The sequence below is a fragment of the Odontomachus brunneus genome, unplaced genomic scaffold (genome assembly GCF_010583005.1).
Source record: "Odontomachus brunneus isolate Ranch 3 - 2012 unplaced genomic scaffold, Obru_v1 Obru_scaffold_065, whole genome shotgun sequence".
Classification (NCBI taxonomy): Eukaryota; Metazoa; Arthropoda; class Insecta; order Hymenoptera; family Formicidae; genus Odontomachus; species Odontomachus brunneus.
In genome coordinates this window covers 458,871-482,897 of record NW_022639515.1, presented here as the reverse complement: position 1 = coordinate 482,897, position 24,027 = coordinate 458,871, and the positions used below count along the sequence as shown (strand labels likewise).

At 36.6% G+C, this 24,027-nt stretch overlaps 2 protein-coding genes across 4 annotated transcripts; both read left to right on the top strand.

Annotated features, from left to right (window-relative positions):
* The first annotated feature begins 29 nt into the window (after window positions 1–29).
* LOC116846554 (altered inheritance of mitochondria protein 3) lies at window positions 30–11,151 on the top strand. 3 transcript variants are annotated; one of them, XR_004378517.1, is made up of 5 exons: window positions 30–223; window positions 953–1,055; window positions 1,932–2,129; window positions 2,230–6,158; window positions 6,240–11,151. XR_004378517.1 is itself a non-coding variant. In XM_032820535.1 (4 exons), exons 2-4 carry the CDS (start codon window positions 960–962, stop codon window positions 3,868–3,870), a joined length of 1,935 nt encoding a protein of 644 aa, XP_032676426.1. In that variant the 5' UTR covers window positions 30–223; window positions 953–959; the 3' UTR covers window positions 3,871–11,151. The 3 variants fall into 3 exon arrangements, 1 of the variants encoding a protein (XP_032676426.1); XR_004378518.1 differs by lacking the exon at window positions 30–223 and adding an exon at window positions 259–667; XM_032820535.1 differs by having other exon boundaries at window positions 2,230–11,151.
* Window positions 11,152–12,987: 1,836 nt separating this feature from the next.
* Window positions 12,988–23,358, top strand: LOC116846557. Its single transcript, XM_032820539.1, has 5 exons — window positions 12,988–13,045; window positions 17,931–18,252; window positions 21,194–21,427; window positions 21,757–21,992; window positions 22,249–23,358. Exons 2-5 carry the CDS (start codon window positions 17,954–17,956, stop codon window positions 22,479–22,481), a joined length of 1,002 nt encoding a protein of 333 aa, XP_032676430.1. The 5' UTR covers window positions 12,988–13,045; window positions 17,931–17,953; the 3' UTR covers window positions 22,482–23,358.
* Window positions 23,359–24,027: the final 669 nt, after the last annotated feature.

Genomic DNA, 24,027 nt, shown 5'->3' with positions numbered 1-24,027 from the left:
GCGCGGAGAGAGCACCGGTGGCACACTGGTGAGGGAACGGGTTCGCGTCGATGCCGCGACGAGGGCGCACGGTGTCGATCGTCGCACCGCGCAGCTTTCCGTAAAATAATAAACAAAACGAGCGATGGCCCTTCTCGCCTAAGTCAGGCCGACGATGTGTCGTCTCGGGTTCGTGGTAGTTTGAGTGTTTTTCATCAGTGCGACATTCCTCTACCACAACGGGGTGAGTTCTTGTATACTTAAGCCCACCCCGAAGCTCGCTCGAAACCGTCTCTCAACGTCTGTCACGTGACCCGCGAACGCGCACGAACGGAGTCCGATGCGCGAGCTCTGCACGGCTTTTAGGTTATGTTGACAGGCTGCGTTACCTCGGCCGTGCGGACGACTTCGATTGGTCGGGCACGCTCGCAAAATCGTTCTCCTGTCTGGCGCCGCGTTACATAATTGTTTATCGGCTCGCCAGCGAGCGTCGCGCAACACTTATGGCACCTCGGTTTCGTGGGCGCATCTGTCATATCGTGCAATTCCGACCACTCGCCCCGCCACATTGATCACAAAGCGTATTCGGCTCACGCGAGCTTATCCCCGTCGTGCACGTTGTAATATTGCGGACACGATCGTGAATTAGGATAGCGAGAGCGGTACTCGAGACCTGTGATCTCCCAAAGTGGGTACTGCACATGCAATAGGCTGTACTAATTTCAAAATAGCTTCGAGAATAGATCAGTCAACTTGAGGCGTTTGGACATTGTCAGAGGCCCAAATGTTACCCTGTGTCAGTTTTGATAGCTTGTAATTGATCTCTGTAGACTGAAGCAGTCTCTGTTCTCCTCTTTATTGAAAGTATCATTGATATTTGAAAAGATTTTGCAAAAGAGATCACTTGTTACTTTAGCATAGTTAGAAAATTACTGGAGAGAATTCTGGAATACCAAAGTGGTTCATTTTTCAGTTGCGAAATGACAGAAGGCAGTGTAACCAGACTCAAGCGCAATGGTGCGAGAGTTTTTAAGAACCCACCACAACCACACATGTGTATACAGGATTTTATACAGGTATTATGCCATTGTCTTAACTGCACTAGTGTTGTTAGAATTACTGGCATATTTCTCAGGAATTCATGCTCACAGTGAAATACATACTGCATTCAAGTAAATGTTACATGGTTCAAGTATTTCATAAGTTTATATATCAACATTAAATTTGTTTAAAATACATTCTGAATTCTAATAAATTTAGTATTTAAGAATATTAAAGAATATTAAATTAAAGAAAGAATAATAAATAAAGAATAATAAATAAAGAATATTAAATTAAAACAAAAACTTGACTTACTACATAGAGTTAAACCAACTTTTTCTTCGATAAACTGTGTGAGTTGTCATATTAATAATAATTTTTATTTACGGGAGACACTTTTTAGAATTATATAAGAAAGCAAAGATCAGACAAATAGAATTTAAAGACATAAAAATACAGAAAATATCCCTGAGCCAAACAACAGGTCCAAAAAAGAAATAAATGAATAAAAACAAGTAAATAATCATTCATGAAATCGCATGCATTATAGCAGTTTTGAAGGAGCTTATATTTTAATTAAAGAAATTAATTGAAGCTGAGAACCGATTAGCAATAATACATAATCTGTTTACATCAGAATTAGTGCCATATAAGGTTCGATGATGTTCTACATAAAAAATAGAATTTTGTAAAGAGAATAAATTTTTCTTTTGAGTTTATGATAATGAGCTTTATTAGATTTACAATAAGTATATTTTAAGACTGTTAACAATAAAATATTTCTTGTTGAAGATAACTTGAGATTGCTTAAAAGAAGTAAACTAAACCGAGTAATTGTTTTTCTTAGCAGTACAATGAAATTTTTCTTTATGTATGATAAAAATGTTATATAAATGATTTTCTTGGTATAGGGCAGTACAGCACCATGTTATGTAAATGTACTATCTTGGGACAAGATCGCAATGCCTCGCAGACCTTCACTGCCTGTGCCACTCTATGGAGGTATGAGAGTGCCACCCCCACGCACAAAAACAGAAGCAGTTGTTTTTGCTGTGATGGCCAATCCAGAGGTTCTACGAATGAGTGGCAAGAATGCTCAAGATCCTAAGGTAAAGAGAAGATGTAATAATTTTTTTTGTTAATACTTGAAATGAGAGTAACATTCAGCACATTTCCAATATCACAATGTATATGTTTATCTTCTAACAGAAACGTAGAAGCTTCATCGAGGTTCTACTGGATTTCATAGAAACGATGAACGCAGGGATAGTCTTTACTCGCCATTATACGATCTTAAAAGATCGCGATATCACAGGCGAGTTGAAAGAAGTCTGGAACGCCGTGTTAGCTATACGTGACAGCGAGCAACGACCGCCTCAGCAGGAAACCTGGATCGACGCTCAACCTTCTGTACCACAGTACCCTCAGTATCCAGAACAGCAGCAACAGCAAGAGTATACTCCGCAACCACCGCAGTACCATTCGAGCATCGCGTATAGTAGAGCGATGAGCGGCGATGGTATGCACTTTGAAAGCTATCACCAACCTCCAAGTCCGGTGATTCCCCAAAACGATCAGATCTACCCTTCCGGGCAGATGATGCCGCAGCAATACCACGGTAATGATCCGCGAATAGCTCTCGATCGTTATAACTATCGCGAGCGCGGCAGAGGTGGTCAAATTGTGTCGGGTATCCCGCAACAGAGTTGCCCGGCTTACCCAACGGCGCAGTATCAGTTTCAGCAGCTGCCCAGGCAAATGATGCCGCAATATGTAAATTCCAACGTGCATCCCAACTCGAATCTGGCGTATGGCAATCCAGCCGCGAATACCCCACCGGCGATCAATCCGCCTTTTCAACAGTACATTTCGTATCAACAGCAGCAGCAACCACCGCCGCCGCGTATGGATAACGCAATGCACGTAGATATTCGCAGGATGCAACAGCAGCAACAGCAACAATCGCCATCACAGATGCACTTGGATCATGTGCAACTGCCATGCAAGCAGTCTGTGCCATTCAATGAACGCACAGCAGGCAGACCGCACATGGGAGTGGTTCAGAAGAACAACGCTACTAAGAGGCAGGTGAATTCACCGACACATATTTCCTGCGGGAATTGCCAAATAAAGGACGATCAAAGCGGCGCGAAACCGAAGAGTCCTGTTAAAGTTCTACAGAGGGAAATGCTGATGGAGCGGCAGGATATGAATAATCACGCGGAGAATAACAAGATTTCCACAGAGAAAGCGGACGAGCCGAAAACTGGCCCGATGACAGACTCAAACGAAGATTTAAAGAAGACCAATGTGGATTCTACGGAAACGTTGACGAAGCAGGAAGATGTTGATAGTCAAAAATCCGCACGCACCGTTGAAGATGCATCAACGTGCGAGGAGAACTCGGCGAAAGTGGAAAAGCCCGCAGCACCAGATGCGAAAGAGACGGAAGCCCAGTCTCCGCAGCAGTCGGCTGTTCAGGCGAAACCCAACAAGTTCACCAGGCGCAACGTGCGGACGGGCAGGGCGCTCATTGCCAAAGGCGACAAGCACAGTCCGTTCACGTTCGCGTCGGAGAGCCCGAAGCGCTCGCAGCCGACGATGAACAGCATCATCAAGAGCGTATTCAAGATCAATCCGGGTGCGTCCGGCGAAGAGACGTCCGGTAAGAAGAAGACGAACGGCCAGGTGAAGGCCAATGCCAAAGCGACGTGCGAGAACGAAGAAGCTCAGCAGGGATACACGATACTGAAAAAGGAGGCACAGGAGGAGATAGTGAGCGAGCTTGCTCAGATATCCATTCAAGACTGCAAGGACGCGACCGAGGTAGTCGGTTCCGTACTCTCGTGATAGCCCGGTCAGCTATAGCTGGTACGCTGTGCCGGCGTGCGACCCCGAGGGTTTCAATGTAAATAAATAGAACATTATTCAATAAGAAGGAAGTCACGAGGAGATGGAGGACGGACACCGCGCGTGGGAGAAAACACGCATTTTGACGATCAAAATCACTTGGAGTCCATAGGACGGAACACGCGTCTTCCTCTTGGGGAGCTTCGACGAATTCATCATCGCGTGTACACATCTCGACGACTTGGAGATCACGCGCTTGTACGCGCAGTGGACTTTACAGTTGCGGCACGTGGTCGTGCCACGACGTCGTAATTATTCGATAATCGATATCCAGAAGATGTATATTGATCCTTGACGACCCAACGTCCACGGGCCAATGTCGCTTTTAATGCCCTTTGAAAGTTTTTTTATTTTTTTTATGTTTTCGTTTATTGATTTGTTATCTGAGGGATAACGTTTCTCCAGAAACAGGGCCTGAGTCCCGAGCTCTCGTGGTAAACGGAGCTTACTGAATAGTGGGTCGTTAAGGATTAACTAGCAGGCTGTGAAGACTGTTGCGAACATTGCGTATGTGGTGGTCGTATTAGAGTAACAGTACTACGAGATCAACGGAGATATTTATCAGCCGTCATCGACGATTGAGATATCAGAAGGAACCCATTCACGAACGGAGCTAGTTGCAATTTGGAATTCACTTGTACAGTTCTACTAATCGATTCTCATACAACGGCTATATTTAAAAGGTAGATCTTCTCTTCGACGTTGTTTTCAGTAGTAGTGATACAGATATCGATTATTATTATTATTACTATTATTATAATTATAGTTCTCATTATGGTCGCGATGAACGCGACGATAAACATGTAAACGCGCGTCTAGGTCGCGGTACTTTTTACCACGAAGCTACTTCCGGACGTGACTTTAAATATGTTGGACTTTTATTGCGGTTAAATTTATTAGATTTTCATTTAGTTGGATTAACCATGAATTGTGACGAATCCAACAATTTTCTACGGTATATTTTATAAGTAAATACGTGTTTTTTTTTTCTTATATATAACGATATTAATTTGTTAAATATTCAAATTTTGATTTTTTCAAATAGGTGTATATCTATCGCGATGGAACACATGACACGCTGCTCAAAATGATTAGAGGATTACATTTTTAAATGCTCGTTTACATATAATATACATATGCATCTGTTGTACTTGGAAAATTCTTAATACTTCCAACTTTGTGCTTTTTGATAAATATGTTGCGCGCAACGCCACAATTTTAACATTTTTAATCGTTATTACCGTTCGATCAGTGAGTCCTTCATCGTTATGAGCAGCGTAAATTGTTTATGAAGCTGAACGATATTTTTACTGTGCCCGTTATGGCAACAAACGCGACTCGTAAAAGAGCGTTCGAGAGCTCAAGCTCACGTTCGGTATTCGAGAGAGAAAGAGAAAGATCCGTCTATATAATAATCATTTTGCTTCCAATATATCTCGCGGCGAAAAAGGTCGAGTGTGAACGGACAGTGATATTAAATACTTCTAGGTATATATGAGATTCCGGGACGCCGCCTCGTCGTCCTTAATGCGCTGAACGCACGAAAACGAATTAAGAATTCTCTTTGGATTTGACTAAACACCGGAGCTGGGCGAAAGCATAAATCTCTGCTGCATCTATGATATATAAATATCATTTTGTGTATCATATATAGGAAAAATATAGCGATATTCGGCGTGTTAGAGAACGTTGCGCCATGTCCGTCGCGATAAACCGGACAGACCATGACAGTGTCAATATCGTCGTCGACCATGCGATGGTCCGCTGCGTCTGTAATAACGACTACAAGTTATTCTTATATACCAACTAAAAATTACAGGCAGATTATCCCATTCTGTGATCGGAATGTACGAATGCCGGTGTTCTCTTTCGCCCAGCTGCGTTAGGTAGCAGCGATATTGTCGACGCTCCGCCGTCGAGAGTTAGGTAGACTCAGTTGTACGGAGTAACCGAATAATTACCGCGAGTTTTGCCGTAGGTTAGCGAGGATAAAGACGAAGAAGAAAAAAAAAAAAGCAAAAGACATTTCACAACGTAGAATATGTAACACGCAGTCAGTCGAACATCTCGTACTTATCTTCCTATACAAAGCAATCGGAGAAGTTCCTCTCGAAACTTGTCGTACGACGCGGTAAAGTTTCTTCCTTCGGTCGCGTACAGCCTCGGCGAGATCTTCACTCTTTGAACGTGTATTATCGTCGCCACGGGACTGCGGCTAACCTTGCGAGGTAAAGAGAAAACAACGTGGCCCTATACGTTACTTTGCACTCGTGCTCGATATGTAACCTTCAGTTCCTTTCTTTTTGCAGGGAGTACGACGACCCAACGGCCGCGTTCGTGCGAAACCGCTTCTGTCTTTCACGGTCGCGTCTCTCAGTTCCTGATAGGACCTTCAACCGCCGAGTTTCAGTTCGATCGAACGACCTTCTTCCTCGAACGCATCGGATACTCAGAGTGCGGAATCGCGCGATTCGTGGGGAACGAATTCGCCGTGCGACGTTTTAGCCGGGGATACGTACAGAGCTGCAAACTATATGCACATAGCTAGCGACTGTGAAAAAATGCGCCCCTTGGTTGAGCAATCTGCCAGAGTTTTTATCAGCCTAAGAAGAGAATCCGCGCATTACAGCCTGGCCGGGACTAATCGGTCAATTATCGCGCGCGTAATCGCCCGATTGGCTCTCGATCGATATTGAGTGACTGAGTCGCGCACAATTATTTTCTTATTTATACTACATTAAGCAACGTCCAAACGCACCGCGCATCGGCGACTTGTCCCTGAGAAAGAGCTGAACAAAAGAAAAATATAGAAAAGAAGAGAAGGAGAAACAAACAAACAGAACAGTCTTAGAGAATCCTAATGTTTAAACGCGCCAAACAGTCACCGATACTTCTAATGCTAGTAAACGGTCTTCTAAACGTGAAAATAGTATTTGGCCTCCGATGTAGACATGGTCGTTGTACACACGGCGTTTTCTGTATATGCCAGATGTTTCGATTCGGGCACTTTCGGGTAGAACGGATCGTGTCTTAATTAAAAGTAGAATTGAGATTAAAGAAGGAACAATGTTAAAGTTATTAAAATAAATGTTAAAGTATTCAATGAATTAATAAAAAAATAAATTTTGAAATTTTAGTGCACAGATATGTTGCAATATTTATTAGACATGACACACACGCGATGCTTAATCCGAATATGCTCGAATCAACAGGCGATTCGAAGGACGCCGAGTACACCCCGACAAATATCATAACCGCTGCCACGGTAGAAACGGCGGATAAAGCTGCCATTTTTAAATTGAAACAGTTGGAAAGAACCGGTTTGAATCGCGCCGATAGGTCGCTGGATCGTGAATGGGTAACGATTGGCTGTCTTAGATCCGATTTCTGATGAGAAAAAAGTCGGCTTTGTTAATAAATATATTTTTATACTTCGCCACACGTGGACCTATCGGGAGGGACTGTGAGATTATCCACGCGGGAGCTGATATTATTTTTTTACGAACGACAAAAAGAGAGTTTTATATACTGTAAGTGATCGCAGGAAGTATAATTGTGCGTATAATCGAACGCTTCAATCTTCACATTTATTTTTTTCTTTTTCTGAACGATGAACATATTCTGAACAGCCTCCTTTTACTAACACCTTTGATTTCCGATAAAAAACAATTAAATTGCTGCACATGCAATGCATTCTCTTAAGTCATTTTTAACAAATAATTACTGCTAGTTTTTGCTACAAGATGTTTGACACTAAGGGGCCTATTCTATAACGTTTAATGATATTATGTATCGCTGCGCAGTTATTTCATAATACAAAAAATCTGCGCAATGATACATAACGATGTCGTTAAAAGTTATAGAATATACCTCTAAGTCTTCCATACATATGTACGTGTGTATTAGATCAAACTAAACGCAAAATTTTTCCTTTATTTCGCAAACAACCATGTAAAAATTTGAGAATTATTAATTAAAGAAGTTTGGCGGATGATTTTGCGTACAATAATGTTTTTTAATCATTAATTAAAAATCTATTTTCGAAATAAAACTTTCTTGCTCAATTTGACTTAATTTACAAGCACACGATGGCAAGTGTCGCTATCACAAATCACCTGCCATATCACGCGTGATAATTCACTAATCTTCCTTAACAAAGTTAAGAAATATTTGAGTTATAAGAACTCAAATTTTTACGTACATGTTTATAAAATGGCAGAGGAATTTTATGTTCAGTATGATCTAATCTGTATATACACGAGATTTAGGACACTTGATGTCAAACATTCTGTATATACATATATTTATGAAAAAGAAAGAAAAATCTAAAATTAGAGGAGCTCTTTGATTGCCTTCTATATTAATATACATGTTAACGTAAGGATGTATGTAAATGTTTGAAAACTGCATTTTTATAGAAGAAATTGTCTTTAGCGATTTTATCGGATATTCTGCATATGTTTTTCGAGCCTAATAGTTTTAAGAGATGCGCGCGATTCGAACGTCACTGCAGACTCTTTCCAACTGTTTAAATTTTGCGAGCCGCACTTTTATCATGATCCTCGTCGCATGCTTCGGTAATTTAAGGTATACCTGTGAACCTGTGAACCCCGTTTCAAGTCATAGAGAGAGAGAGAGAGAGAGAGAGAGAGAGAGAGTGTGTGTGTGTGTGTGTGTGTGTGTGTGTGTGTGTGTGCGAGAAAGTAAGAGTGAGAGAGAGAAACCGCCTCTCCTTAAATTTTATTTCCGGACCAGCCATGTTAGTCATGTTTGTTCAGTGTATTCGAGGTGCTTCGTTAGTAACGTTAAGATCTCAGCTCGCGAGTAGTTGTTTATGTACAATCGCACGGAGAGGACCAATCCGCAGAAAGAAAATGAAAGACAACGCGTGCAATTGTTGATAAATGATAAAACGTGCCGCGCACTAAATGGATGCGAAGAATTCTCTATTTTATTACTTTCGGTAAACGCGACTTTACGACTTTACGACTTGGCCGAGAATATTCATAGAAACGATGTAGACGTAGGTTTGTTGTAAATGATAGTGTTATTTTCGCAATATCGCGGTAATTTTTATGATGTACTTATTACTTTGGATTTAATACACTAAGCGCCGTAATCGGTAAATAATTGGTTAGTAATTAGTAGTCGCGATTAAATCGCATTACGACAAATGATGATCGATGTGCTTTACTTGTGCAATTTTTATTATATTCTATTACGTGATCACGAGCGCGCGGACACGACAAATTGGATATTTATAACATTCATGGATAAGCAAATATTCATGTATTTATAAGACATGAATTATTCTTGACTAAAGAATCAATTATTTCGGAATTGATTAGTTAATGCAAGAAATTCTATTTTCAACGATCAATGAAAAAGAAAGACGTTTTAACTCAGAATTAATCCCAGAATTTTATCCGTAACATAACATCTGATCACAATTCTTGACTCTGTTGATATATGCGTCTGTAGTTACGTAATTTTATGTTCCTTGATTTCTTATTTTTTTATTTTTTCTTTTTTTTCTTTTTTTTCATTTTGATGCACAAAGCGGCGCTTAATGTGTTGATCAATTTATTCGGGGCGAGATTTACTAGGATAAAATGTAAATTAGAGTACGTGAATCTTTTTTCACGCTGCAATATCGAAATTATGAATGTTTCGCATTGGAAGTTTTTGAAAGCGCTACGCATCCGAATGCCGACGAGGATTCCATCATTTTTATAACGTAATCGTAATTACGTTAATTTTCGTTTTAATCGCAGTTCGATAGCGGCTTGGCCCCTTCCTCTGCCAAAACTATCCCGATGCCGCCCATCCTCTCATTATTGTTAATAATATGTATTCAGTATTCGTGTTATTTTAGGATCTTATTATTATTGTCAGGTATATTATGGTTTATATTATATCATTATTACCATGAACATTGTAATCTATTATTATTCTATAATACATGGTTTTTCCAAAGTCTGTTCAGTAGCATCGTCACTGGCCGCGTTTGTTTTCTTGCTATTTGACACGAGATAATTTACACGATTTTATGTATATCACTGTTGATCGAACAGTGTTCGATCATAGTTTATCAGACTGCCTACATTTTTATAGAATTCGTCATACATACGGCGTAAAAATATGTTTTATGTGATATATATGTATGTGTGTGTGATAAAGAGAGAAAAATTGATTGCAAAACGACACGTGTAGATTAACATGATGTACCAAATGTACATCACATTTGATTTTGCGATTGAAACTATTAACAAATTTTCGGAACGGATATGAATGATCGATAAGATGAATCAAGACATGGGGTGAAATGAAATTTTATATTTCAAAAAAGGCTGGAGTTTCAAGATTTATATAGATTTCAATGCTTTTTTTTTTTTAATAGAAACTAATTTCAAAATCTAACTTCTTTATGTATTATTTAGGAGAAAGGAAGCAAAAGATACAAAAATCTTACAAAGTTCTAAATTTCACCAGCTTTTATTTAAAAGAAAAAGCGAACGAGTTTAGTTCAAATTTCGAAACTGTAGTCTTTCTTGAAACGTGAAATTTCATTTGACCCTACTGTGCGGCGGAACGATTCGAAACGAGGTATGCTTTCACCGTTGCGTCCGCATTATGACGTACCATTTCGGCACTTTTTAATATCGCACGTAGGAATACGAAAAGAGCGGAAGGGGGGAACTTTCCTTTTCGGCCAAACGAGCCGCGCGATAACTCTCACTCGCTGAACGAACGCGCGCCATCTATTCTTCCGCACGGTGTAGTTCAATTTGCATCCACTTGTCGTCTTATTCAATTTGCGACAGTGACGCGTGCATTTCCTATGACAAACGATAATTTGCGGGCGAATTATTGTACGGTGGGTACGGGTGCGGAAATTCAGCTGATGAGACTTTCCCTCCCCCGGAAATGTTGCGGCGAAATTCGCGAGAAAACGCCGCGCAAAGTCGATAATCATCGTGAGAGTGTCGCGAATTCGCGCGGTTGCGACGAATTTTACAACGGCTTCCCTTTTTATTAATTTAATCGTCGTCCTTTCAATGTGGCGCGTTTTTGTATGTGAAGATCGCACGTGCGTCATCACTTCTGCCTCCTCGTGATACATTGAAAGACAGAGTGTTATGTAACGTGCAATAACGCTATATGTACATGAGTCACGTTACAGTACGTATCAACAATATTAATATAAATGATCGGAAAGTGCTGGAGGCCTAACGATTAAATCCATCTCCTCTTCCTCTTCGCGAATGCACGAAGTGTGCTGTGTAAATAGAGCCGTCAGTCATAGTTTTATCCGTGAACTGGATTTACAATATTACAGGTAAAGAAAAAAAGAAACTGTGTTTCGTAATTTGTGACTGTATGAATTTCAACACGTTGTAATTGATACAATTAGAGCTCAAAGATCAATTAGAGCTCAAAAATCAGAGATTTAAAAAAACAAGTTTCTTAGTTTTTTTTAACATCAATAAAGAATCACAGATTCATGTTGATAAAGCAGAAGAAGATAGCGTTGGAAGACTATTAATGTGCGACGACGAGTCCGTGTATCTACAACTATACATACAACTGTTACATATGCTGTGGAAGGGAGAGAAGAGAAGCAAGCAGGGGCACCTTTCTCCAGAAGACATGCTGAAAACTGGCTAACTCCTCTTACAGCAAGTCTGAGTGCGGTTAGTACGGTAGAGAGCTGAGGAAAATGCACCTCGCAATACTTCTCGAGCTATAAGAAGAGAGATCCACCTTCGCAGAGAATAATTGCGTCCCACCGGTGCGTTTGTCTTGTAATCGAACTGTTGCGCTCATAAGTGAACGAGTCGACAGTACATTTTGCTGTGCAATTACGTTGGCCAGGATGATTGAGAAATTAACGAATGACACCGCCGTGAACGGTAAGTCGATTATTGCGAAAGAAGCGTTTCACAATTCGTGGTTCGTTGGCCAAGTTCCTTTAAATTATTAGAAAGTTCATGTTATATGTGTCAATTTGTTTGATTTTGTCGTAGTGTATGTGTCGGTGCTTGTTACAAACACGAATTTAGCTTTGGATATCTTATTTTTTCATCTATCTTATTTTTTCTCGTATGTACATTTTTAAGAAAATTTGCGCTTCTCTCAAATGGATAGATCGTGCGTTAGATGTTATTCGAAATTTTTTCATAAGAATTTCACGACATCTCATTTTCCTTCTAGCACTTAGAACAACTTAACAATTCGTATGACATGATAATTCGAATTAGTCGATTTAACACGTTGGTTGTTTCGCGATATATATAGTTTTTTAATTATCGCGTCAAGGTTTCTTTGTTAAGATTTTAATTTAGAATTTGAATTATTTAATACACTTAATAAAATTGGAAATAATATAAATAAAGATTGAAAAAGTATTAGGTATTAATTCTAAGGACAAAGAAAGGGGAATGTTGCAAGTGATAAATAATCGCAAAATAATAATATTCTTCGCAAAATTACGATTGTGTAACATGACGTTATTGGCGCAAATTATTAAAACGCACTACTTTCTTACGAAATTATATTCGAATTTCAATTAAATAAAACATCGTCGAAAAAAACCGTAAAAGTGTGTGCCGTAGTCAAGCGTGACTATACTCGAAGTCTATGCTAGGCAGTACGAATCCACTAAGAAAATTCCATAATATTCGCAATTTGAAGTAAGGAAAAAACGTTGGAATATTTAGAAGTATAAAGATGTCGAAAGAAAGTAGTATGCTTTAAATAAACACTTAAATTAAATTGCGTTAGTAGTAGTAGTAGAAGTTAGTAACAGTAGTAATTGTAGCGTTTTCAAAATTATCTTAGATCAGTTAAATAATAGGAAAAAACGCTAATTCGAGTTTAAGCACAGGATTAATAGTGCTATGTTTACATTAAATTCCCAAAGCATGGACTTAACTCTCAAAAGAATATTTGGGCAATAGCTACTGCGGCTTATTATGAAAATAAAACTTTGTTTGTTTCCTTCTCTTCCAAGAGTTGTTGCCGCAATGTTAATGCTCGTGTATATAAATCTGTTATTACTTAGACGTGACGATCGTTGACAGGATCGTTTCACTTTTAGTCGAGCTCAACAAAGGTAATTTATATTGACCGTTTTAATTATTTATTATATTTTAATCTTACTTATTTTTATTTTATTTTATGGTTTTTTTATAGTTATGACGGCTACTTCCTAGTATTAATTTGAACTTCTTAATATTAGTCGGGTAACGGTCTTGTCAGCTATAATACTGCGAATAACATTCATGTCATTTTATTAAGGTCTTTAATTAATTCTTTTACTTATAATGCGTTCGTTTTGTAAACCTTGAGTTTTTTTTATATTATTGAAGAGGGTTCATGATTGAGCCGAAACGTTTGATTATTTATATTGAGTATTCATGTTCAATAAATATTGCTCTATTTCCTAACACAAGGAAGGTTTTACCCATATGGTACATAGCACTATTAATCCTGTGCTTGAACTCGAATTAGCCTTTTTTCGAAATATCGAGAAAATTTCAAAATGGTATATAATTTTTATGATTATTTTGACCCGTTCTACTCGTACATGACGGTTGCTCAATCAGTTAGGATCAGATCTAAGATATTAAGAGAAAGAAAATAAAAACTCAATAACAATGATATCAGTTAAATAATAGGAAAATATATTGGAAAATAATAGGAAAATATATATTTCCTATTATTTAACTGATATCATTGTTATTGAGTTCTTATTTTCTTTCTCTTAATATCTTAGATCAATCAAGATCTGATTCGATCTTATCGAAGGGATCAAACGATAACTGAAAGAGTTACGAAGAATACAGGATGTCCGGTAACTGATTGAGCAACCGCTATGTATGGGTAGAACGGGTTAAAATAATCATAAGAATTATATACCATTTTGAAATTTTCTCGATATTTATTCCGTAATTAATTAAAATGTATAAACGAATGAGCGTATGAGAAGCGGTAGGACAGGCTCTGTGTGTAAAAGAAATGGCTTATCTCTTAGCAATGATGAGTAAATAGTTGATTTCAACCGGACTGTATATGCGTACCGGACTATATGCGTTGTTTAGCTGTGCTACTTATTGGTAAGCGAACAAAATCCATAAAAAAAGAGGGGACAGCGTTGGCAATATTCAAAAATTCCTAGGATCCATAAATTTATTTCTCAAGCTTAATTGAGAAATGAATTTACAGGGAGAGTGTACAGAAATGTAGAGTTGTGACAGATTATATGTCATGGTGTCAAAACTAAACGTCACGGCAGTGAATGACAAGTTATGGAGACAGAGGTTAACACCAAATTTTGAATCGGTAGTTCCTTGTGCTATTTCTGTGGAAGAAGAAAAAGAAGAAAGTTAATACTAAATGTCAAAAACCGTAAATTTCAGATAACGTTATTTTTTTATATAATACGACCTATGATAAAGGTAGTCGCACTGTTTATTTTTACGCTCATGAACTCAATGCAAACGTTATCTGAAATTTACGGCTTTTGACATTTGGTACTAACTTTCTTCTTCTTCTTCTTCCACAAAATAGCACGAGGAACTGCCGATTCACAAAATGGTATTAACCTCTGTCTCCATAACAAAATGGTGTTAACCTCTGTCTCCATAACTTGTCATTCACTCCCGTGATGTTACTTTTGACACCGTGACATAGGCCGGTATTCATAATCAGATCTTATATTTAAGATCGTCTTAAGTTTATTTTCAGATGATGCACAAATTATTTCATTGGCTATGGTGTATCTGAAGATAAACTTAAGACTGTCTTAAATATAATACTCGATTATGAATACCGGCCATATAACCTGTTACAATTCTACACTTCTGTACATTCACTTGTCCGACAATGATATTAACCTTGAGAAATGAAATTATGGATCTGGAATTTTTGAACGTTGTCAACGCTGTCCCCTCTTTTTTATGGATTTTGTCCGCTTACCTACTTATTTATCAGTTTGTATATGATAAATATATGATTAATAAATATATTAATATATATATATATATTAATATATATATTAATATATATATTAATATATATATTAATATATATATTAATATATGATTAATGAACGAGTTAAGAAATATTTCCCTTTTATCTTCGTAAACGTTAACACAAAGATTACACGGTGCTTAATAGAGAAAATATAGTTAGAGTAGAGTGACCTTGACTTACTTTCGTCTGCATTGCTTGCAACAACGCAAAAATGCCATAACTACTACCTTGTGAGTTCGGTAGTCTTACCGACTTTCAGTTAAAATATACAGTCTTTTGCTAATTCGGCCTGAAATTGAAACTAATATATTGTATATATATTTTTTTTTTATATTTCATATATGGAAAATCATAGTTTATTCTAATCTCGATTTCATCATGTACTAATATGGAAATCATTCTCACGTATATACAATAGCGTAACCTAGATTATAGTTATATATTATAGTCATATGGCAAAATGAGGAAATGTAAGATAAAAAAGGAAGATTGCATGTTATGTTAATTTCACGATTATTTATTGATTGTTAGGGCAAAAGAAAAATAGTCGGAGTATTTTAGAAGTTCAGTGAGCGTTTAGAGCGTTTAATCGATTTTGCAAGTTCTATTTTTTTAATATATTTTAAAATCTCATAATTCAATTATATTGAAATTATATAATTGAAATCATATCTCTGATTGAATGATGAAATATCTAATTAATTCTACAAGGCATTTTATTATATTATGAAAATATACTTGCACTCTTCCAAACAAAATCATTCTCACTTCTTTCGTCGACTCCCAATTTTTATAATAAATATGTTGCAAATATCGACTTGTGATCCCAATTAATTCAATATAAACTTTCACTCAAACTTTTACTTGAGTAGAGTTTTATGCCGAAAGTTGCGCGATTTCTATATGTGCACGTGTGCTACAAAAGTAGTTCTATCGCTAAATATTTGCTAATATATCTGTGATATAACGGATACATAATTGATTCCGAATCTTAAATTCGTAGAATTTATGTTTATTCATCAAAATATTAACTCCTGCAAAAGTTGCGGACTCGACGAAGCTTGAATACATATGCCAATAAAAATTGAAAAGAGAAAACATGATATAATACTTTTGTGTAAACGATAATTTGTGAACGCATAATTCATATTTTAAATATTGATAATAAATAATTGGTAATGATATTGAAATGATATGAATGGTTAGATATTGGTAATTGTATTATAACATGCAAGATGCGATCGACATTGTGAATTTATTACGTGTGAATGCAGCGTACTAGTTAGTTAGCTTATTATTATCGTTCAGCTACAATAGCCAAGAAGGGGACTTGGTTTACATTAAGTATTTTTTTTTGTACTTATCCATTCATCCATCCATTCATCCATACTTTTTTCTATAAATCTTATCTCTATTCTCCTTCGCTTATCGCGCCTACCTCTAACCTATTCTCTCACCGCCTTATCACAGCCATTAACATTATTATTTTCCTATAATACCTCCTTTCCATTGAAATAAACTATCGCCACTCTTTACTTTTAGATTTAATTTATTTCCTACTTTCTCTATTATTTATGCATACATTTTAATATTCCTACCCTTTATCGCATTCTTATAATTTACTATTTATTTATACCATATATAAACCATTTACATACAAATATATTTCTTTTCTTTTTAATCTATCCTTTTTCTGTTATATTTTCTTCTCCCTTTCTTTCCAGATTCCCCTTAAAACCTCTCCTTTAATTTCATCTAATTCATCATTCCATATCCTTTCCTTTCCTCTTTCTCCCGTCCTATCCATTTCCTCCAACCATCTCCTTTCCACCTCACAAATATACATATAATGCCTCATATCATCCTTGCCGCATAATACACATATCTTATCTTCCTCTTCTAACCAATATTTATTCTTTAACTCCATATTACCACATTTTAGCTTAACAAGCGCTCTTACTTCCTCTCCTGACTTCATCTTAACCAAACTGCTCTTTTTCATGTAACTCCTTCCTCTATCTTTCTTATCTCTTTATATCTCTTGTTATATCTAGCCTCCAATATCCTATTTTCCATTCATTGTTTTTGTATTTCTCTTTCCCTTTTCATAATCTCTCCTTCTATATTCCAATTCTCCTTCCTTTCTTCTTCTACCCTCTTTAATCCCCACCCGTGAATGCAGCGTACTATTCTCGATCGTGTTTAGTCATGCATAATTAGCACGTGTATCGGGTGAGATCGTCATCACTTCCGAACTTCTGTTTCCCGAATTTTTCTCACGTACGATGTACATACAGATGTTAACGTTGGTTTTGACGTTCTTACATATGGTACGTAGTACACGTCCGATCGACCTGTACGATTATCCACGTTACATTGTTATGCGTGTCCTTTATTCCGGCCAAGTGCGACGCGGAAACTTTCCAATTATTCTACATAATGGATACCGTTGGCAGCGTTCAGCGGAACAAAATTGTCAGTGAACAATCAATGATTATTGGTCTTCACTGTTAGATCCCTAAATTTAGACCAATTACGTTGGCGAATTATTCAATTGTTGTGCGACCGTTGTATTCGCTGAATGCATTCATTGTGTGAATACAAAGTAAGTGGGATATGAGCCAACTTCGAAACTTCAAAAGTCAAGATACGCGATTTCTCGTTTCCTTCGTGGCAAAATGATGTAAAAATTCGACGCACGATGTAATCCTGTGGAATTTTAGATCAATTTTAATTAGAAAAACACAGTAAATAAAATTCAAGAAAAACACAGCATTATAAGCTGTCGCTTAAATTGAAAGGTGTCTTAACGATGTCGAAAAGACGTTTAAAATGCGTCTTTTGATTTTTAAGACATTTTTTAGTGGATTGTTGCTGTTTGGGATCGAGATATATATAAATTCGAATTGTTACCATGATCTCGCTGAAATTTCATTATTATTTCGAATTTAATGAATTTCCAGATGTAGCGGAGAAACGTTTTCGCATGATCCTTGAGGAAGGTGCGAGAGTTCCGGTTGACTTTGACTGGGCGAAACCAGAATTGCCGCCATATTATGACAAGAAAAAATATCAGATGGGTCAACAGGCCTTTTGCAACAATTTTTTTTCGATGATGATCGGGAAACTGTCCGGTTTGGTGTCCCTTTATTCTATTAAGAGCATATTGGACGTGATAATGTACACTAAACAAAGCCATATTCCTTGCTTGGCTTATCGCAGGTACGCGATGACGATTTTTCATGTACTCGTTTGGCTCGAAGAGGATCCTGAGAAGTCCAAGGAGTAAGTATGTATGTCCAAGGAGTAAAATGTTAAACAACGACATGCGGTACAATTTCCAACAGTCATATCGTCGGCAATATCCTCGAAATAAGATAATAATGGAACGAATAAATTAATAACGAAATGAAGTAATAATAAATTATTCACTGGTTGAATTAGCTAATTTAATTAATTATTAGTTGAACTAATCATTGCATCTTTAAATGAGTCAGAAAGGGGAATATGTATGAAGTTGGCACCCCACTTTTTGAAATTTATAATTTTGAAAGTTGTTCCAGATTGTTCTGACTTTGTACCACATTGTTCCAAAGTGATATTGCTTCATTCGAAACGGTTTTCGAATAAAACAAAAAAAATGATTTTTTAAGCTGGCACCCCACTTTTCGAAAATCGAACATTCTGATACCGCAATAGATTGTTCTAGTTGTTCCAAACATTGTTCCAAAAGCACAAATCAATAAGTTTAATTATAAGCCCGAAAAATTAAAAAAAAGTTTTTTGACAAACAGTCTATCGGACCAAGAGTAAACTTATACTATCTTTCTTGTTCCAACCGAGATCTTTTTGTTCTGAGTTGTTCTAGGCTTAAGAATTATAGTTCTAGAGTATGAGACTCATAAGATCATTCGTTCTCCGAAAATTCGTAAAAAAATCGATTTGACAGTACTCGACGTCAAGAGTAAACACATGCTTTCCTTCTTGTTCCAACCGAGATCTTTTTGTTCTGAGTTGTGCTAGGCTTAAGAATTATAGTTTTATAGTATGAGACTCGTAGCGTCATCCGTTCTCCGAAAATTCGAAAAAAAATCGATAGAAAATCGATAGAAGACGATAGAAATGCCGTCCTAAAATACGTGACGCACACTAAGAAAACGCTCGATTTACACTGTCGCGTTTATACGTGAGCAATATGCGATGTCCCGATGACTGTTTCGCTCGCTCGAACGTCCATGTATTTTTTCTTGTTAGCAAGTAAGTTACTGTAATGTAAAAAGAGATCTTGGGGAAGGGTTTTCAAGAGGCTTCGACAAGTGCTTCTTAATAGCTGCTCTTGAAAAAAAAAATATTAGATTTATTTCAATATAGAATACTGAATCAATATAGAATACTTCAACAACACAGCGCTTGTATAGGTTGTCGAAATAGAGTATTTTTAATTTTAATGTTGCATAAACACGTGAGATATAATTATTTCATATTTTATGCGTTCGAGTATCATTCCATCGTTATAAAATTTGGTGGCCCCGAAAAGAGCCGATTTTTGTGCCGAAGAAACTAAGGTCGATAGTCAGTAGTCAGTCCAATATCCGGCACGGTCGATAACTTGATTGAATCGATTAGGTATCGAATCAATCATGTTCGCGAGAAAGTCTAGTCGAAGCCATGGTTCTTCCCAAACAACGAACAAAAAAGAGCAGGTAGCTTTTAATTATCAGAAATATTTTTAAGATGTTGCATTGATCTCAAATAAATGTTAAAAAAACATTTGAAAAATATTTTTTTGTAATGTTTTTAAAACGTTTAAACGTTCAGAAAAATCATATTACAAAATAACATGTGAAAAATATAAATGCAATATTATTAAAAAATGTTCAAACAATGCACATGAAGTCAACATTTCTAAACGTTAATTTGTGATGATGACAGTAGAAACGATATCCATAGTATTCCGCATTTCTGTATCCATAGTAATAAGGAATAATAATTATTTGAAATAGGTGTAAAAATCGGCTCTTTTTAGAGCTATCAAATTTTATAACGATGAAACGGTACTTGAACGCATAAAATATGAAATAATTATATCTCGCGTGTTTATGCAACACTAAAATTAAAAATATTTTACTTCGACAACCTATACAAGCGCTGTATTGTTGCAGTATTCTATATTGATTCAGTATTCTATATTGAAATAAATCTAATATCTTTTTTTCAAGAGTAGCTATTAAGAAGCACTTGTCGAAGCCTCTTGAAAACCTTTCCCCAAGATCTCCTTTTACATTACAATAATTTCCTTGCTAACAAGAAAAAAATGCATGTTCGAGCGAGCGAAACAGTCGTCGGGCACCGCGTATTGCTCACGTACAGACGCGACAGTGTGAGTCGAGCGTTTTCTTAGTGTGGCGTCACACTATTTTAGGACGGCATTTCTGTCCACTCATCATAGGCAGCGTAGGCAGCAATGTGTGAGTGACGCGTCATTAACGCCGGTGCGTGTACAATCTTTCCTTATATCTATGCGCTTTTTATCTTTTACATTTTTCTTTTCCTCGCATCTTAACCTATTAGGGTTGCATTCCAAAACGTTCTTTTTGAAGAAAATTTTACTCAATACCTATATTTTACGTTAGATATACTATAGAATATCGAGTAAAATTTCCTCAAAAAGGACGTTTTGGAACGCAACCTAGGATCTTTATCCTGTTCCTTTCCTTTTCCCTCCTTTTATTCCTTATATATCTTTCTTTATCCTATATGTATCTTAACATCTATATTAGCAAATTCCTTTCCTTTTTGCATTTCTTATCCTTATATTTCTTATCCTATATCCTCGGTGGTTTTCCACGTCCACCGAGGGGAGGTGTGCGAGCGTCCGAAAATTTTTCCTTTGGGAATCGAACCCAGGCCTCTCTAAGCGCGGTAGACTCCGTGCTACGCTCGCACTCGCAATTATACGTAATCATGGGAGCATTAAACTTGTCTATTATGATTGATTTTCGTTGATTTTCGTAAATCGATTAATATTGAATTTCACAACTTTGTTGACACACTTCAGAACGTGTACAGAAATTTAATTACAAAAGAGTATAGAACTCTGCGAATACGTAGAATCTGTTAATTAATTTTTATTAAATTACAAAGCAATAATATTTGTATATTTTATTGAATATATATGCAAACGAATTGCGGTATAATGCAAATTTATCTTTATCTTTTATTGTAGATTTCTAAAATCTTTGAAGATCGTACGAAAGAAGCATTGTGTCGCATTCAAAAAAAGCACCGAGGCTGGTTTACAGCGGCCAACGCAGTTGGACATGTGTCTTACTCAGTTCGGATTTATTGGATATATCTTAATCGGCACTGAGAATCTAGGTATCAAGGTCACTCACGAGGAAATGGAAGGCTTGGTCCATGTCTGGAGGATCATCGGGAGCATGCTCGGGATGGAGGAAAAGTTTGTAGTCTTTGCTGCCCTTCTTTGTATTTCATTGCACGACGATCAAACAAAATCTTGCTTTCTCATTCCTAAATATTTTACCAATTATTCTGAATAAAATTGCGATACGTAAGTTGATACACGGATTATACAACAAATATGAATATTTATATGAGTTATCAATATTATAATATCGAAAATAATATTTGCAATTTTCCTGAATTTGCAGAGCGATCTTAAGATTCTGGCAATATTGGGAGAGTAGACGTTTTGATTCATTACTACCGTGATGATACAACGCTCATAATTCATGAGTTTGCATGACTTATAAATATACGTTCTTTCAGATTCAATCTTTGCTCGGGAACAGTTGAGGAAGCACGTGGTCTTTGCCAAAATATATTGGATAAGGTGTTCATACCAGCTTTGACAAATAAAAATGAACACTTTGACTCGATGAGTCAGGCGATGCTGGAAAGCTTGTCGGCCATGAGTTTTGCCATCCAACCACAAGCGTTCATCATGTTCACATATTACTTGGCATCTATATCTGCGTCCAATAATAATCACTCCATCAGAATAGGTAATTTCTCTCGCATTTTTATATAAACCCACAGATGTTTCATTGAGCTTACGGAAGATTAATAAAGTAGGAAACATAAAAAAGTCATTCTCCAAAGCATTTTTTAATCGTTTAGTATATTTTTTAATCCGATTTATGTGATCGGAAAATAAAAGCTTTCGATGCCCTGTAGGAAATAACAATAAGTATTTATGGAAAATACTATATTTTTTGTTTGATTTTTACGTAATAAATAACAACGATATATTACTTGCAGATACTTCGGGCATGTCGTTTTACAACTGGTACCTATTCAATCTGCAATGTTTCGTGCTAAAGTACCTGATGCGACCTAGTGCTTGGTGGTCCTCGTTTTTCCGAGCGATATACAATAGTATGTTGCAACTCTCTTTAATTATTGCGAAGAAATATCCCTACTTCTCCACCGCTAATTGGAGATATGGCGAAAAGTATTCTGATGTCAATATCTTCCGTTATAATTTCGATTAAACGGAAAAGAAATTGAAAGTTGCATCAAAATTGACGCTTAATCAAAGTAGAGAACTTTGAAACAGTTATACGTAATCAACTTATTATATAAGTATAGGATAACGGAATCAACTTATTGTATAGGTACTTATTGTATACGTATAGGATAACGTAGATTTCCATAAAAAGAGAAAAAAACAAAATAATACGCGTCCATTTACATTTACTGATATATCATTATATAATTTTATGGAAATAGAAGAATAGAAGACACGCTCAATAACGCATATATAATAACTTGATATGACTTATTGTAATACGTAACAGTATAATTATAAGAATTATTACGGCACAATGAGCTTCCAATTTACAGTACCTGAAGAGAAGAGAAGTATTGGATGTGACATTACATTAAGTTGTTAATTGCAATGTCCGAATACTTATAAAGTATTCAATGTTTGAATACTTTATGAAATGTTTATATCATAAATGACGTTATTATTTCCTAGACGAAACAAGCTTTTAAAAAATATCTTAAAAAGACGTTTTAGACGTCCTTTAGATATTTTTCTGAATTTTATTTGTTAACATAGTTCATAAGAATTTTAAGAAATCACGAAAAAATATAAAAAGTGCATTTCGTTATATAAACGTAAAATCTATACTAAATCTACACTCTTATTATACAGAATACTTTGGAATAAAAGAATCGCCAGTTCGATCGTTTACAAGTTACATACTACAAGCTATGAAAGCATCTCGTCCCTTAATAATCGAGATTGGACTTTCGACATCGCGATTATAGATATTTCATTTCGACGAAATAAATCACGCAAAACTTTAATTAGTTAATTATAACATAAGTTAGATGCTTTGTATATATATTATATTATTATTACATTGTGCACATTTATTTTAGACATCTCGAGATATCAAAATCGACTTAGCCAATCGATTATCAACATCGACAACCAGTCGATCGATCGTAACGCTCAGCATACTTCACGTTACACACACGTACGTGCGTGCATTTCATATTTCACGCACCATAACCGTAAATTTCGTTCTAAGATTCGGAATATCCCATTTTAGCGCACGCGATGGGTACCGGTAAGTGTTCTTCGCATTCACGGCACGTAGAAGGTCAAACTTTTGATGATGCTAAACTTGATCTTGACTCTCTCAATCGCGAGTCTGATGTTATCTAACGATAAACGCTCTAGAGAAGAATATTACGTCGCGCGCTATTAAGCAAGGTATTATAAATAAGATCGCGTACACGACTGTTAACGCGTTATTTGTCTTGTGCTCAATATAAGATGTGTTATTTTGCCGGCTGCCGTAACCTCCATAAAATGACGTAACATGATAACAATAATCGAAACGAGATGTCAACTCAATGGAAGGAGTTTCCTTCAGAATTGTCCATTTCCGTTATTCCATTTATCACGTTTGAGGTTATATATGTTGAGCGTCATTAGACAATTATCGATTTGTCATAAACGCGACAAATCGACCAAATTTGTTATGAATGAGTGAGTATTTCATGCGCAACAAACACCTGTAC